The sequence below is a fragment of the Salmo salar genome, chromosome 18, assembly GCF_965601325.2.
Source record: "Salmo salar chromosome 18, fSalSal1, whole genome shotgun sequence".
NCBI classification, from domain to species: Eukaryota; Metazoa; Chordata; class Actinopteri; order Salmoniformes; family Salmonidae; genus Salmo; species Salmo salar.
The window spans coordinates 73,120,374-73,136,121 of NC_138308.1; the positions used below are offsets into that span (position 1 = coordinate 73,120,374).

A 15,748-nucleotide genomic window follows, 5' to 3' on the forward strand; every position below is an offset into this window, starting at 1 on the left:
TGTTGACTTATTCCACGTTTTGTAGTGTTACATCCTGAATTCAAAATGAAGAGACAAAAAAAGGTAAAACCTCACCCATCTACACATAATACCACCTAATGACAAAGTGAAAACATGTTTTTAGAAATTCTTGCTAATTTATTGAAAATGAAATACAAAAATATCTTATTTGCATAGGTATTTACATCCCTGAGTCATTACTTTGTTAGAAGCAGCTTTGGGAGTGATTACAGCTGTCAGTATTTCTGGGTAAGTCTTTAAGAGCTTTCCACTCCTGGATTGTGCAACATTTGCCCATTTTTTTTTTTTCAAAATTAATTAAGCTCTGTGAAATTCATTCACTGTCTTCTTGGTAAACAACTCCAGTGTAGATTTGGCCTTGTGTTTTAGGTTATTGTCCTGCTGAAAGGTAACTTCATCTCTGAAAGGTAACTTCATTCAGCAGACTGAACAAGGTTTTCCTCTAGGATTTTGCATGGGCTTAGCTTAATTTATGTTTTATCCAGAAAAACTCCCCAGTCCTTAAAGATGACGAGCATACCCATAACATGATGCAGCCACCACTATGCTTGAAAATATGGAGAGTGGTACTCAGTAATGTGTTGAAGGCAATGCATCTATACCTTATATACTTAACGCAAGAACACAAGGCTGTTCCACTTACTTGCGTAGCAAAAACAAGCAAACAAATGCAGCATATTTTTGCCTGTGTACCTATCTGGCCACAGTTTTCTATTTGGCCCATGGGCCTGCTGTTTGGCACCCCTTCACTATACTGTATGGAGGGCCGGTTGTACATTGGACGTGTGTGCATTACCTAATTTGTCTTTATTGCTTTCTATAATAACAGATTTATTTTCCCTCAGTTCCCTTTCCATATTCTCTAGTCTTGGCCTGGGATGATGATGATGATGATGATACCTCCACTAGAACTGACACTAATTTGGCTGGGGTTGTCTGTTTGTTCTGCCCCCAAGGCTCTATATGTTTGTCAGGGTTTGTGGGAGAGAGAGGAAGCATACTTAGGTGTCTTGGAATGGCAAAAGCCTCCGGGACAAGACTCTGCTTTTGTACAACAGTGTGTCAGCTGTGGGGGGTTGGAAAGAAGGAAGGAGAGCGAGTGGGAGTGAAAAGCGAGAGACAGAAGTAAGTTATTAAGAAAGGAAGAAATTAAGGAATGAGGAGCTCCTTGAGAGCGGGGGAGGGAGTGGGGGGTAACACCAGCACAGGAACGCGACTTTCAAAGTTCAAAGCCCGACGATTCCTTTGCCTCTTCCTTGCGCTGTGTGGCGGCGGGGGTGGCGGTGGCGGGTGAGATGGATCGGTTGTGACAGTGTGCAGCTTAGCGCGGCCTGTAATGATGTGGGTGAGAAGAACTCGGGCAAGAATGTAGAATATTACCCCCCCCCCTTTACTCCCACTCTCCCCTACACAAGAAGAAAAGTGTTTCAAGTAAACATGCTTCAACTAGTGTGTGCCCCCGTCTGTCCTGTCCTGTCCTCTCTGTCTGTCTCTGTCTGTGTCTGTCTGTCTGTCTGTCTGTCTGTCTGTCTGTCTGTCTGTCTGTCTGTCTGTCTGTCTGTCTGTCTGTCTGTCTGTCTGTCTGTCTGTCTGTCTGTCTGTCTGTCACTCACTTTCTCTCTTTCCCACCCCCCTCTTTCTCTCTCTCTCTCCCTCCCTATCTCTCTTTCTCTCTCCCCCCTCCCCCCTGTCTCTCGCTCTCTCTCTCGCTCTCTCTCTCTCTCTCTCTCTCTCTCCAGGTCCCATCCCTTCTTCATGTTCTGTTGTTTAAGCTGGGGAAGGAGTGTGACCCAGACTTGTCCCACGCTGTGCTGTACTCGCTGCCAAACTTTGGGACCCACAAGGTACTTACTGCACTGCACACGGCTGGCCTGTTTGAAAGGCTGAGTCATATCCCCAAACAGTGGGAAAATGCTATACTTTTAGCTGCTATAACTAGTAGTAGGAGTCTCAACGTCAAAGGACAGTGCTCAGTTTCAGAGAAGACTTTGCATCTCATTGCCTCATTGAATATGGTCAAGATAGACTTAACGCAAAGCCTTCCAAGAAAGCTTGCTTTCCTGTGTACCAATTTATGCACGAGTGTCATTGAATAGTGTATTGGCTCAAACGTAACATCATACTTTATATTGACGTGTGTCTGTGTGTGTGGCTTCCCCTCTCTAACATGTGTGGTTGTCAGTTGTGTCTTCCCCAGGTGCTCCACACTCTCCAGATGCTGGGCAGCGCCCCCAAGCTGAGGGCCGTGGCACTGCGCCTCATGACCGCTCTGTGGGAGAAACAGGTTAGTGATGGGAGAGCAATAGTCAAAGGCATACTTTTTTTATGTGAATATATACATACAGTGCATTCGGAAAGTATTCAGATGCATTGACTTTTTCCCCATTTTGTTACATTAAAGCCTTCTTCTAAAATTGATTAAATAAATAAAAAATCTCATCAATTTACACACAAGACCCGATAATGACAAAGCAAAAACCAGAAATACCTTATTTATGTAAGTATGCAGACCATTTGCTATGAGATTTGAAATTGAGCTCAGGTGCATCTTCTCCATTGATCATCCTTGAGGTGTTTCTACAACTTGATTGGAGTCCACCTGTGGTAAATTGAATTGATTGAACATGATTTGGAAAGGCACACACCTGGGGCGTAGGTTCACCTTCCAACAGGACAATGACACTAAGCACACAGTCAAGACCAAGCAGGAGTGTCTTCTGAACAAGTCTCTGAATGTCCTTGAGTGGCCCAGCCAGGGCCCAGACTTGAACCTGAGCCAAAATCTCTGGAGAGACCAGAAAATAGCTGTGCAGCGACGCTCCCCATCCAACCTGACAGAGCTTGAGAGGATCTGCAGAGAAGAATGGGAGAAACTCCCCAAATACAGATGTGCCAAGCTTGTAGCGTCATACCCAAGAAGGCTCGAGGCTGTAATCACTGCCAAAGGTTTTCAAAAACTTGTTTTTGCTTTGTCATTATCGGATATTGTGTGTAGATTGATGAGGAATTATTTTTTTTTAATCAATTTTAGAATAAGGCTGTAACGTAACAAAATGTGGTAGAAGTCAAGGGGTCTGAATACTTTCCGAGTGGCCTGTGTGTGCGTGTGTGTGCGTGTGTGTGCGTGTGTGTGCGTGTGTGTGCGTGTGTGTGTGTGTTGAAGTCTGAAGTTTACATACACCTTAGCTAAGTACATTTAAACTCTGTTTTTCACAATTCCTGACATTTAATCCGAGTAAAATTTCCCTGTCTTAGGTCAGTTAGGATCACTATCAGTAGAGAGAATGATTCGGGTAGCCTTCCACAAGCTTCCCACAATAAGTTGGGTGAATTTTGATGGCCACTTCAATACCTTGACTTTGTTGTCCTTAAGCCATTTTGCCACAACTTTAGAAGTATGCTTGGGGTCATTGTCCATTTGGAAGACCCATTTGCGACCAAGCTTTAACTTCCTGACTGATGTCTTGAGATGTTGCTTCAACTTATCCTCATAATTTTCCATCCTCGGGATGCCATCTATTTTGTGCACCAGTCCCTCCTGCAGCAAAGCAGCCCCACAACATGATGCTGCCACCTCCGTGCTTCACGGTTGGGATGGTGTTCTTTGGCTTGCAAGCCTCCCCCTTTTTCCTCCAAACATAACGATGGTCATTATGGCCAAACAGTTCTATATTTGTTTCATCAGACCAGAGGACATTTCTCCAAAAAGTCCTATCTTTGTCCCCATGTGCAGTTGTAAACCGTAGTCTGGCTTTTTTATGGTGGTTTTGGAGCCGTGGCTTCTTCCTTTCTGAGCGACTCGTTTTACTGTGGATATAGATACTTTTGTACCCGTTTCCTCCAGCATCTTCACAAGGTCCTTTGCTGTTGTTCTGGGTTTGATTTGCACTTTTCGCACCAAAGTACGTTCATCTCTAGGAGACAGAACGCGTCTCCTTCCTGAGCGGTATGACGGCTGCGTGGTCCCATGGTGTTTATACTTACGTACTATTGTTTGTACAGATGAATGTGGTACGTTCAGGCATTTGGAGATTGCGCCCAAGAATGAACCAGACTTGTGGAGGTCTACAAATATTTCTCTGACTTCTTGGCTGATTTATTTTTTATTTTTCCCATGATGTCAAGCTAAGAGGCACTGAGTTTGAAGGTAGGCCTTGAAATTCATCCACAGGTACACCTCCAATTGACTCAAATAATGTGAATTAGCCTATCAGAAGCTTCTAAAGCCATGTAATCATTTTCTGGAATTGTCCAAGCTGTTTAAAGGCACAGTCAACTTAGTGTATGTAAACTTCTGACCCACTGAAATTGTGATACAGTGAATTATAAGTGAAATAATCTGTCTGTAAACAATTGTTGGAAAAATTACTTCTGTCATGCACAAAGTAGATGTCCTAACCGACTTTCCAAAACTATAGTTTGTTAACAAGAAATTTGTGGAGTGGTTGAAAAACAAGTTTTAATGACGCCAACCTAAGTGTATGTAAACTTACGACCTCAACTGTATATACTGAACAAAAATATAAATGCAACATGTAAAGTGTTGGTCCCATGTTTTATGAGCTGAAATAAAAGATCCCAGAAAATGTCCGTAAGCACAAAAGCTTATTCCTCTCAAATTTGGTGCACAGATTTCTTTACATTCCAGTAAGTGAGCATTTCTCCTTTGCCAAGATAATCCATCTGTTAAGTTAATGTTTTAAGTATCCCTATATTTCTGTTATTACGGGGCTATCACTCAGTCAAGAGTGTGCCTGTGCAGGGAGTCTTGTGGTTGATGGACCTAGCCTAGAGTGGCATAGCTACCTTGTAGTGTGTTCATACGGTATAGTAAACTTTGTTAAACTGGAACCTTGTCGTTGTGTCATTTTGAGTTAACATTGGTAGCAGAGGATGGCTAATAACTACAATATGCCACCTCGCTTCGACGAGAAGAGGTCGTACGAAAGTTGGGAAAATGAACTTGGAATCTGGACACGGGTTACTAATCTGGACGCGAAAAAGCAAGCACTTGCGGTGGTATTATCGCTCGCTATCCGTTGAGGATTTGAACAAGGATGATGGTATGGGAACTTTGATCAGAGCACTGGATATTTCTTAAAGAAGAGAAAGACCGTGCCCACGAGGCATATTCAAACTTTGACAGTGTTACGAGAGATATTTCGGTTGCAATGACGGACTACATCATTGATTTCGAACAGAGGTACAATAGGATGCGCAAGTACGACATGGTTCTCCCGGATGCAGTGTTAGCTTTCAAGTTGCTAGAGACTGCCTGTCTGGATGGTAGGGAGAAACAGTTGGCTTTGACTGCTTGTACTGTGCTGACTTTTGCATCAATGAAGTCGGCACTAAAAATAATCTTTGGTGAAAAGACGTCTGTCGCGCCAATAACAGATAGAATGCAAGTGAGTGACGTAGCATATTACACTGAGCAGCAGAGAAAAGGCACCAACAAGTCACGTTCTCAAGACATCCAGAAGAGGGCGCCATTTCCCGGCACAAATCCACTGGACAAATATGGAAGGAGATCAAAATGTGCTATTTGTCAAAGCACTTACCATTGGGTTAAAGACTGTCCTCATAAAAATGAACAAGTTAAACTAACAGAGGAAAATGCAAACACAGAGAGAGAGCAGTGTAACATTACACTGTTTTCAAATGAATCTGATACTGAGATTTTTATAATTGAATCCTTAGGATCTGCTGTGATTGATACTGCATGTACACGGACAGTGTGTGGTGCAAAATGGCTTGATAGCTATGTTAGTGAACTAAATATGAAAGAAGTACAAAATATGATTGACACACCAAGCAACAGAGCTTTCACATTTGGAGATGGGAGAATTGTCCATTCTACTAAGAGAATTAAGATGCCAGCAAAAATTGGTCAGACTAAGTGTCACATTGAAACAGAGGTGGTCCCTGCAGATGTCCCCTTACTATTAAGCAAAGCTTCCCTCAAGAAGGCAGGGCCTGTACTAGACATAAAAAATGACAAGGCAGTGATGTTTAAACAACCAGTGACTCTTGAACTTACTACCTCAGGCCACTATTGTGTAAACATTTTAGACAAAGACATCACACAGAGTCCATGCGAAAATGAGATTCTGACGGACACAGAGCACATGGAGATTCTGACACACACAGAGAACATGAACACAAAAGAAAAACACAAAGTATTGTTAAAGCTTCACAAACAGTTTGGACGTGCTACAGTTGACAGACTTCAGAAGTTACTCAGCAGTTCAGGGAATAATGATGATGAGAGTATTTCCATTCTAGAGCAGATGGTTAACAGTTGTGACACATGTCAAATATACAGTAAACGTAAGCCCAAGCCAGCTGTTGGTTTGTCACTGGCTTCCAAGTACAATGGCTGTAGAGCTACATGAGTTAGGACCAAGTGTGTGGTACCTTCACATAATCGACCACTTCACACGCTTTAGTGCTGAAAGCATTGTGAATGCAAAGAAACCCAGTGACATCATCAAGCACTTCATTCATTCCTGGATATGTGTGCATGGCCCGCCCCAGAAATTGTACAGTGACAATGGAGGAGAATTCAATAATAATGAAATAAGAGAAATGGCAGAGAACTTCAACATGGAAGTAAAGACAACTGCTGCATACTGTCCATGGAGCAATGGACTTCTGGAGAGACACAATCAAACACTCACAGAGATCATGCTGAAAGTGAAGCAAGACAATGGATGTTACTGGAACACAGCCCTAGATTGGGCTTTGATGGCAAAAAACTCAATGCACAATGTTCATGGTTACAGCCCATACCAACTAGTGTTCGGGCAGAACCCTAATCTTCCCTCTGTACTGGTTGACAAGCCACCAGCACTAGAAGGGACCAGTGTGAGTGCATGGGTGGGACAGCACCTTTCAGCACTACATGCAGCGAGAAAAGTGTTCACTGAAGCAGAGTGCTCAGAAAGAATTCGCAGGGCTCTGCGTAAACCGCTACGACCCACCGATGAGAAGTCCGAAACTGGAACAAAGTGTACTACAAACGAGTTGACTGTCAAAGAGTGGAAAGGACCAGGAGTAGTCATTGGCCAAGATGGTGTGGTGATATTTGTGAGGCACGAAGGCATCATTGTCAGGGTGCATCACTCAAGATTGCGGAAAATAAATGATCAACAAAATAGAGGGGCTGTTGCTGAGAATCAGCCTCCTAATGAAAATGACAAAAAGGACACAGTAACAGACACAAACCTACCAGATGACGCATCCAATGATATGGACACTGAAACTGACACAGGAAATGAAGCAGAGACCTTCAACCATGCCACAGATAATACTGTTGAGCGTTCAAATGAGGAAAACATTCAACAACAGCCACGTGTTAAGAGAACATGGTTGTTCCAATCTGAAAACTGGACAAACTGTTAAATACATGGACAGAGAAATTGGAAGAGCAGGAAAAGCCAAAGGAAAAACCAGAACTGGTACAACTTGCAGTACTCTGAACCAGCTACACTTTCTGGTACAACAGGGTCAGCTGACCTGTCACTTGTAGATAATCTCAGAATTGAACCAATGGAAAATCGAGAAAAACAGAATGACATACAAAATGATGATGTACTTGAAACAAAGGACGTGTCATTTGACTCAGCTAAGCTAGATGAGCTCAGTAATTGGAGGAAAAATGGAGTGTTTGAGGAAGTCAAAGACATTGGCTAAAAGTGTGTCTCAACAAGGTGGCTGTGTACCCTTAAAGAATCCTTAACTGGTATAGTGCCTAAAGCACGTCTAGAGGTTTTGAGGAGCTGGTGTAACAGTGTAGGTTCCGTCCCTCTCTTCGCCCCAATCCGGGCTCGAACCAGGGACCCTTGCACACATCAACAACTGACACCCCACGAAGCAACGTTACCCATCGCGCCACAAAAGCCGCGGCCCTTGCAACGCAAGGGGAAACCCTACTTCAAGTCTCAGAGAGAGTGACGTCACCGATTGAAACGCTATTAGCGCGCACCACCGCTAACTAACTAGCCATTTCACATCGGTTACACTGGCTGCTAAACAACTCCCAAAAGACTCACCGACATGCACCTCAGAGTCACTCAGATTGCTGATGTCAGTGATCTGCCAGAAAAAATGGAAACTTAATTTCATAGACATCAAAGCTGCATTTTTGCAGGGAACAGAGGTGTCAAGAGACATTCACATCCGACCGCCTGAAGCTAAAAGCGAAGGAACACTTTGGAAACTAAAAAAGTGTGTGTATGGACTGGCAGATGCACCACTCTACTGGTACAACAAAGTCAAGGCAACAATGCTGAATACAGGTGGAAAAATGTCACAAGTGGATCCTGCAGTCTTCTATTGGCTTGATCAAGACTGCAATGTGACTGGAGTACTTGCCTGTCATGTTGATGACTTTATCTGGGGTGGCTCACAGACCTTTGCTACAACTGTGATTCCACACCTCAAATCTGTTTTCCAGGTCAGCCGTGAGGAGCACGATAATTTTTGTTATGTTGGCATAGAGTTTATTACAGTTGATGGGACAATACTGATGCAACAGGAAAGCTATATCAAGAATCTTCAACCCATTCACATGGATCCTTCAAGAGCCGTACAAAGGAATTCCCCTCTATGTGGAATTGAAGCTGATCAATTCATGTTAAAGATAGGACAGATTTTACGGGTTGCTAGACAGAGTAGACCTGATGTAGTCTTTGATGGTTGCAACTTGGCATCTAACACAAAACACGCCACTGTACAAACCATTCATGAGGCAAACAAAGTTGTCCGTAAACTGAAATCACAACAAATGACTTTAAAGTTTCAGCATGTTGGAAAAGATGACTCTTTGAAACTAGTTGTCTTCAGTGATGCTTCGCTAGGGAACCTTACAGATGGAGGCACACAAGGTGGACATCTAATCGTGTTAATGGGTGAAGGAGGAAGATTCTCAGCTATCTGTTGGCAGTCAAAAAGGATCAGAAGGGTTGTCCGAAGCACACTTGCTGGAGAAACACTTGCTCTTGCGGATGGAATTGACAATGCGATCTTTCTTGCAACTCTGTTCTCAGAGCTTACCACTGGTGAGACAAAACGGCACATTCTACCTGTAGTTTGTGTCACTGACAACTACTCATTAGTTGATGCTGTGAAGTCAACCAAGTCTGTCACAGAGAAAAGACTTCGTCTTGAGATTAGCAGCATCAAGGAACTTATTCAAGCACAGAGAATCCAGTGGATTCTGTGGTCGACCACAAAGGAACAGCTTGCTGACTGTCTGACTAAAAAAGGAGCATCCGGTCTTGTGCTCCTACAGGCTCTCCTCCTACAGGCTCTCAGTAATGGAAAGTGGCAGCTTGAGTAATACAAATAAAAACTGTCACACAACCCATTTGTAATGGGGAACTTGAATAATACTTGGACATTTAATTATGTTGTTGATGTTTTATTTGTCTTTAAAGAAAAGGGGGAGATTGTTAAATTCATGTTTTAAGTATCCCTATATTTCTTTTATTACGGGGCTATCACTCAGTCAAGAGTGTGCCTGCGCAGGGAGTCTTCTGGTTGATGGACCTAGCCTAGAGTGGAATGGCTACCTTGTAGTGTGTTCATACGGTATAGTAAACTTTGTTAAATTGGAACCTTGCCGTTGTGTCATTTCGAGTTAACACATCCACCGGACAGGGGTGGCATATCATGAATATGATTAAACACAGGTGCACCAGGCGACAATAAAAGGCCACTCTAAAATGTACAATTTTGTCACACAACACAATGCCACAGATGTCTCATGTTGAGGGAGCGTGCAGTTGGCATTCTGACTGCAGGAATGTCCACCAACGTCGTTTTAGGGAATTTGGCAGTACGTTCAACCGACCTCACAACCGTAAAGCACATGTAACCACGCCAGCCCAGGACCTCCACATCCGGTTTATTTAGCTGTGGGAACGTTTTAATTTTAGTCCCCCTTTTTCTCCCCAATTTTGTGGTATCCAATTGTCCCATCGCTGCAACTCCTGTACGAACTCGGGAGAGGCGAAGGTCGAGAGGCGTGTGTCCTCCGAAACACAACCCAGCCAAGCCGCACTGCTTCTTGACACAACGCCTGCTTAACCCGGAAGCCAGCTGAACCAATGTGTCGGATGAATCACTGTAGACCTGGCGACCGTGTCAGTGTGCATTGCGCATTGCGCCCGGCCCGCCACAGGAGTCGCTAGTGCGCGATGGGACAGGAACATCCCTGCCGGCCAAACCCTCCCCTAACCTGGAAGATACTGGGCCAATTGTGCGCCACCCCTTGGGTCTCCCGGTTGCAGCCGGCTGCGACAGAGCCTGGACTCGAACCAGGATCTCTAGTGGCATAGCCAGCACTGCAAAGCAGTGCCTTAGACCACTGTGCCACTCAGGAGTGTTCTCGCAAAACACCAGTCTCAACGTCAACAGTAAAGAGGCGACTCCGGGATGCTGGCCTTCTAGGCAGAGTTGCAAAGAAAAAGCCATATCTCAGACTGGCCAATAAAAATAAAAGATTAAGATTGACAAAAGAATACAGACACTGGACAGAGGACCTCTGTCTAGAAGGCCAGCATTGCGGAATCACTGTTGACGTTGGGACGTGTTTTGCGGGTACTATTTAATGAAGCTGCCAGTTAAGGACTTGTGAGGCGTCTGTTTCTCAAACTAGACACTCTAATGTACTTGTCCTCTTGCTCAGTTGTGCACCGGGGCCTCCCACTCCTTTCTGTTCTGGTTTGAGCCAGTTTGCGCTGTTCTGTCTAGGGAGTAGTACACAGCGTTGTACGAGATCTTCAGTTCATTGGCAATTTCTCACATGGAATAGCCTTCATTTCTCAGAACAAGAATAGACTGACACGTTTCAGAAGAAAGGTCTTTGTTTCTGGTCATTTTGAGCCTGTTATCGAACTCACAAATTCTGATGCCCCAGATACTCAACTAGACTAAAGAAGCCCAGTTTTATTGCTTCTTTATTCAGAACAAGAGTTTTCATTGCAAAAGGGTTCATTGCAAAAGGGTTTTCTAATGATCCATTAGCCTTTTAAAATGATAAACTTGGATTATCTAACACAACGTGCCATTGGAGCACAGGAGTGATGGTTGCTGATAATGGGCCTCTGTACGCCTATGTAGATATTCCATAAAAAATCAGCCGTTTCCAGCTACATTTACAACATTAACAATGTCAACACGGTATTTCTGATCAATTTAATGTTATTTTAATGGACAAGAAATTTGCTTTTCTTTCAAAAATAAGGTCTAAGTGACCCTACACTGACCCTACACTTTTGAACTGTAGTGTAGATATATAGTGTGTATATCTATTCAATATAAAGTTGTATTACGTTTTCTTGTTTTTCAGATCACAAACAAAACACAATACTTTTTTACATTCAAATAACAATACAATATATGATGCCAGCTGATTGTCCACACTGCACCTTCAGAAGGGTGTTTCATTTGCAATGGATTGTTTCCCAGATGCGGGAGTTGACACTTTGGCAGTCTTGGTTTGGGATTAAGTGTCTCTTTCCCTCCCTCTCTCTCTCATTCACTATCTATCTGTCCCTCTCTGGGCTGTAGGACCGTGTGTATCCTGACCTCCAGAGGCTGATCTCCCAGTTTGAGAAGTCCTCTGTGCTCCTGGGGAAGGAGGCCCAGTGGGAACAGATTCTAGCCAGGGCTGCCTGTGTCAGAGACATTTGCAGAGAGAGGTGGGCTCTAACACTCCTCTGAGACGTATATGGTCTGTCCCCTCAGGGTTCTTCCTAAGCCCCTCGCTTTCCCTACACCAAGTGTGGCCAACCATCCTCCTGGGGAGCTACTGGCTGTGCAGGATTTTGCTCCGTCCCTGCTCTATAACATACCTGATTCAACGGACCAGCTGCTCATCAGGACCTAGGTTAGCTGAATAAGTTGTGTTGGAGCAGGGCTGGCGCAAAAGCCCGCTTACTCAGTAGCTCCCCGGGAGGAGGGTTGGCCACCCCTGCCCTACACTCTACCGTCCCTTCCACACTTTTCCTACACCCTTCGATCCATATTAGATAAACACTTGTTCAATCTTTTGAAAGTTTCAGAGTTACAAAAATGCCTTGGCGGTAAGGGAAAGGGGTGGATTTTGAATTCACTTCTAGAAAGAGGTTTTAATAACTCGTCTGTCCCAGGCCCTACCAGCACGGAGGGGACATGCTGGCTGCCATCACACACACTCTGGCCCAGTGTTCCAGACCAGACCAGGCCGCCCCTGCTGCCTTGGCCCTGCAAGGCCTCCACGAGCTCTGCCGCACCGAGGTGAGAATAGACGTGCACGCCCGGGTTTCTGTTAGCCGGTAATTGCTGTCATTTGGCCGGATATTTTTTTTTTTTTAAATTGTGGCCTGACAAATTGACCAGGAGAAAAACCAACGTTACGCAGGCTATCAACGCGTCACCCATCACTTTACAATGTGAGCTAGAGGCAGTATGCATTTTGAAAACATACTTAATTGTTTGAAACCTGAATGTTTTACTTCATGTTATGAGGCATGTCTTCACGTTCTTGAAAATCCGACCGTGGAAAGATGGAGGCAATTATTTCATAACTTCATAGGTGGCGCGTGAGTTTCAAGTTTGGGGAAGCATACAATTTATCATTTCTACCAATCTGCCTGTCAGTTAGGATTTTCATATGAGTGTTTTTGTGGATCAGTTTAATTTCAATAATAATGTTTTTGTTTCTCAAAATCGTGGTCATGTGGAAATCATACAAATATTATTTGTAATAATAAAAATAGAAAAGTTTAAATTCAACTAATGCGAGAGCACCAGCCTCTGCCACATGGACACATTACTGTAATCATTGGCTGCGAAATGTCATAAATGAGCGCATTGAACTCAGAGATGACCAATGCAGCCGTTGGCCTATAACTTCCATTGTCAACCAATTCAAAATAGATAAAGCCGACAAATAAAAACAGTAGAAAATATAGTCTACTGATAAAAATTTGGATTCTTTCAATCACATTCATCTCTCTACTTTGCCTGTCTGCCTCCCTTATCTGTCTTGACTTGGCTATTGCTAGTGAAGTGCAAAATCCTATCAAATCCTCACTGGGTTCTGCCCAAAGCTGTAGCTAGCGAACTTGCAACGTTGTATCAACTAGCCTATTCTGGGCTCTCAGAGTTTCCCCCCAGTGAGCTCGGGACAAACGGCTGTTTTTGCGCAAGGGAAAGGTAGGCTATTTTATGAAGTTTCCTCTGGATATATGGGATGATCCGATTTATGATATTTTGCTCTTTCACATGGAGGCTTGGTGATTACCCGAGGGGGAGATTGTTGGAAAGATTTTCCAAACAGCCTAAGAGTTCCTCAAAGTAGGCCTAACATTCGCAATGGATGTTTAAAAAAAAAAATACAGACTTTGTTGACTTAAGCTGAGCTTCTCAGTAATTTATTAGTGGTGGATGTGGTGACTAAGACGATCAGAAAGCAAACATCCCGAAATGGGCACTCCAACATTTGCGCGCAGCAGGCCAGGTAGGCTCGTTGTGTACGTGCTCAGGCGGGCAAAAAAAAAAGGCGGGCGTGCTCCCTTATCATTAACAAGACAGAGAGACCAGGCCCATGCTCATTGCTCACATGGAGCACTCCAAACAAAAGACAATGAAAAAATTGACAACTCGTAAATGATAGTTATAAAATAAAACCAAAATGTGTTTCTCACAAGTGTAGCAGGTTGGGAACTCTGCAAATGACAGTTCCACTCCGAGAACGAGAACGCAAAATAACTATAGGCCTAATTAGTAATACAAATGCGTTAACATAAATGAATGTAACCAAATGACGGTGATTAACAGTATATATACTACTGGTGACAGATGTAATGGGGAATTGCTAAAAAAGAAACAATCAAAGGGCAATACATTCACATATAACAATGAATGCGCAAGAATTGGTGGGAGACAGCGGAGTGGATTCTGGAGAGTTAGGCACATACATTTTGGAGAGAGACACACCTACAGGCTATCTTCGCCACACACCCCACTTCTTCTTGTCTCAATGTTTGAAATTATACTCAAGGCGCATTCTCTTCACACACTATAGATGCTTTTCACTGACAGCTGCAGCTCAATAATCAGCTAGGCCTTTTGCCACACAGCTGCCTATGAAAGACTTCCTCATATGCCATTTCATACCTGTTCTATTGGTTTTCAGATCAACTTTCTTTCACCCTCTTTCGTAGTTTCTAATGGAGATCTGTCGTATACCGCTCGCATCAGGTGTGCTGTTTACATTTGTCATTTAGCAGACGCTCTTATCCAGAGCGACTTCCAGTTAGTGCATTCATGTTAAAATAGCTAGGTGGGACAACCATATATCACAGGCGTAGAAAGGACATTTTTCCTCAACGTAGCTGTCAGTAGAGTCAGAGCTAGAAAGGGGGTTTCGCTGGTGGTGTTACAGGGGGTCAAGTGCTGATTAAGTGTTTATTTTCCCCCTTTTTTTCCTGTGAATTGCATTTTGGCAACTGTTTGAAAAGGACGTTTTATTGCCTGCTTCATTACAGGAGTTGCATGTTTTGTTAAGATTCTGAACACCGTGAGTGGACGCCCTAAAGCATATGTGTCCGGTAAATGAAGATATATTCTCGTCGCGTTGTCCGGCGCCACATTTGCCTAACGGAAACCCTGATGTGCGCACACACACACGCATGCACACACGCACAGTCACTAAATTTCCTAAGATGTCTGAATATGAATACTGTCTTACTTGGTATGTGTTTGTTACAATAAGCATAATTCAGTAAACCCCCTAATATAACGTTGTCTTCAGGTAGTAAACATTGATGATGATGATGATGATGATGTTTTTCCAGGTGGTGGATGTGGGTTCCACATGGACAGCCTTGGGCCCTAAGCTGAGCTGTGACTCCAGACCTCTGGTGGTCAAGGCCATAGCAGAGCTCCTGGCTCTGCTGCCACAGCTCACTGTCAAGACTGAGGAGTACGAGGTACACCAACTGCTCCTCCAAATCTGTTGACTATGCATAACACACCTGGGGCCCATATTTTAACCATGGCAATGCAAACAAGTGTTTTGTTTTTGTGCAGCATTTCAATTTGATGTGATTTGAGGCCTTTTCGCCCTTAACTATGGCTTGTTTTCCTTCAGAAACTCAAAGAGCAGGTTGTCAGCTTTCTCTGGGGCTATGCTCTCAACAAGGTTGGTGGAGAAATCAGCCTGCTTCCCAGACTAGCCAAATCCCAGATCTCTGTGCATGTTTTTGTTTTGATGAGTTTGTGTGTTCCAGGAACCTGAGGTGGCCAGTTGTGGATACAAGGCTCTGTCAGAGTTCTCAGAGGCAGCGCACACGCTCCTTCACCTCCCCGAGCAGGTGAGAGTCCCACTGGATAGACGACGCTCTCCCAATGTTCCTACAACCACCTAGCAACGTTATGTAGTAGTAATTCATCCCTGGAGCGGCAGGTAGCCTAGTGGTAAGAGAGGCAGGCCAGCAACGGGAGGGTTGCCTGTTCGAATCCTAGATGACATTGCCTGCCGTTGTGCCCTTGAGCAAGACACTTTTTGAGGGGGGGTGGGTCAGCTTAATATTGTGGAAAAAATATTGCTTCCATCAATGTAATTGTCTGCATCATTTCCAATCCCCCATATATTTTTGGGGTAAATATATATATCCATACACGCATGCATACATATACTCATATACATACACATACCTATATAGACATACAT

General features: G+C 43.8%; 1 protein-coding gene across 3 annotated transcripts in view; it reads left to right on the plus strand.

Moving 5' to 3' along the window:
• The window catches only part of focad (focadhesin), a 76,910-nt gene that overhangs the window by 31,209 nt on the left and 29,953 nt on the right, over positions 1-15,748 (plus strand). For all 3 annotated transcript variants that reach the window (XM_014155779.3, XM_014155781.3, XM_014155780.3), the window contains exons 12-18: positions 1,761-1,865; positions 2,204-2,305; positions 11,599-11,729; positions 12,180-12,306; positions 14,871-15,005; positions 15,167-15,217; positions 15,306-15,389. In XM_014155779.3, the coding sequence (XP_014011254.1) occupies positions 1,761-1,865; positions 2,204-2,305; positions 11,599-11,729; positions 12,180-12,306; positions 14,871-15,005; positions 15,167-15,217; positions 15,306-15,389 (735 nt within the window). The remainder of the gene's footprint in view (positions 1-1,760; positions 1,866-2,203; positions 2,306-11,598; positions 11,730-12,179; positions 12,307-14,870; positions 15,006-15,166; positions 15,218-15,305; positions 15,390-15,748) is intronic.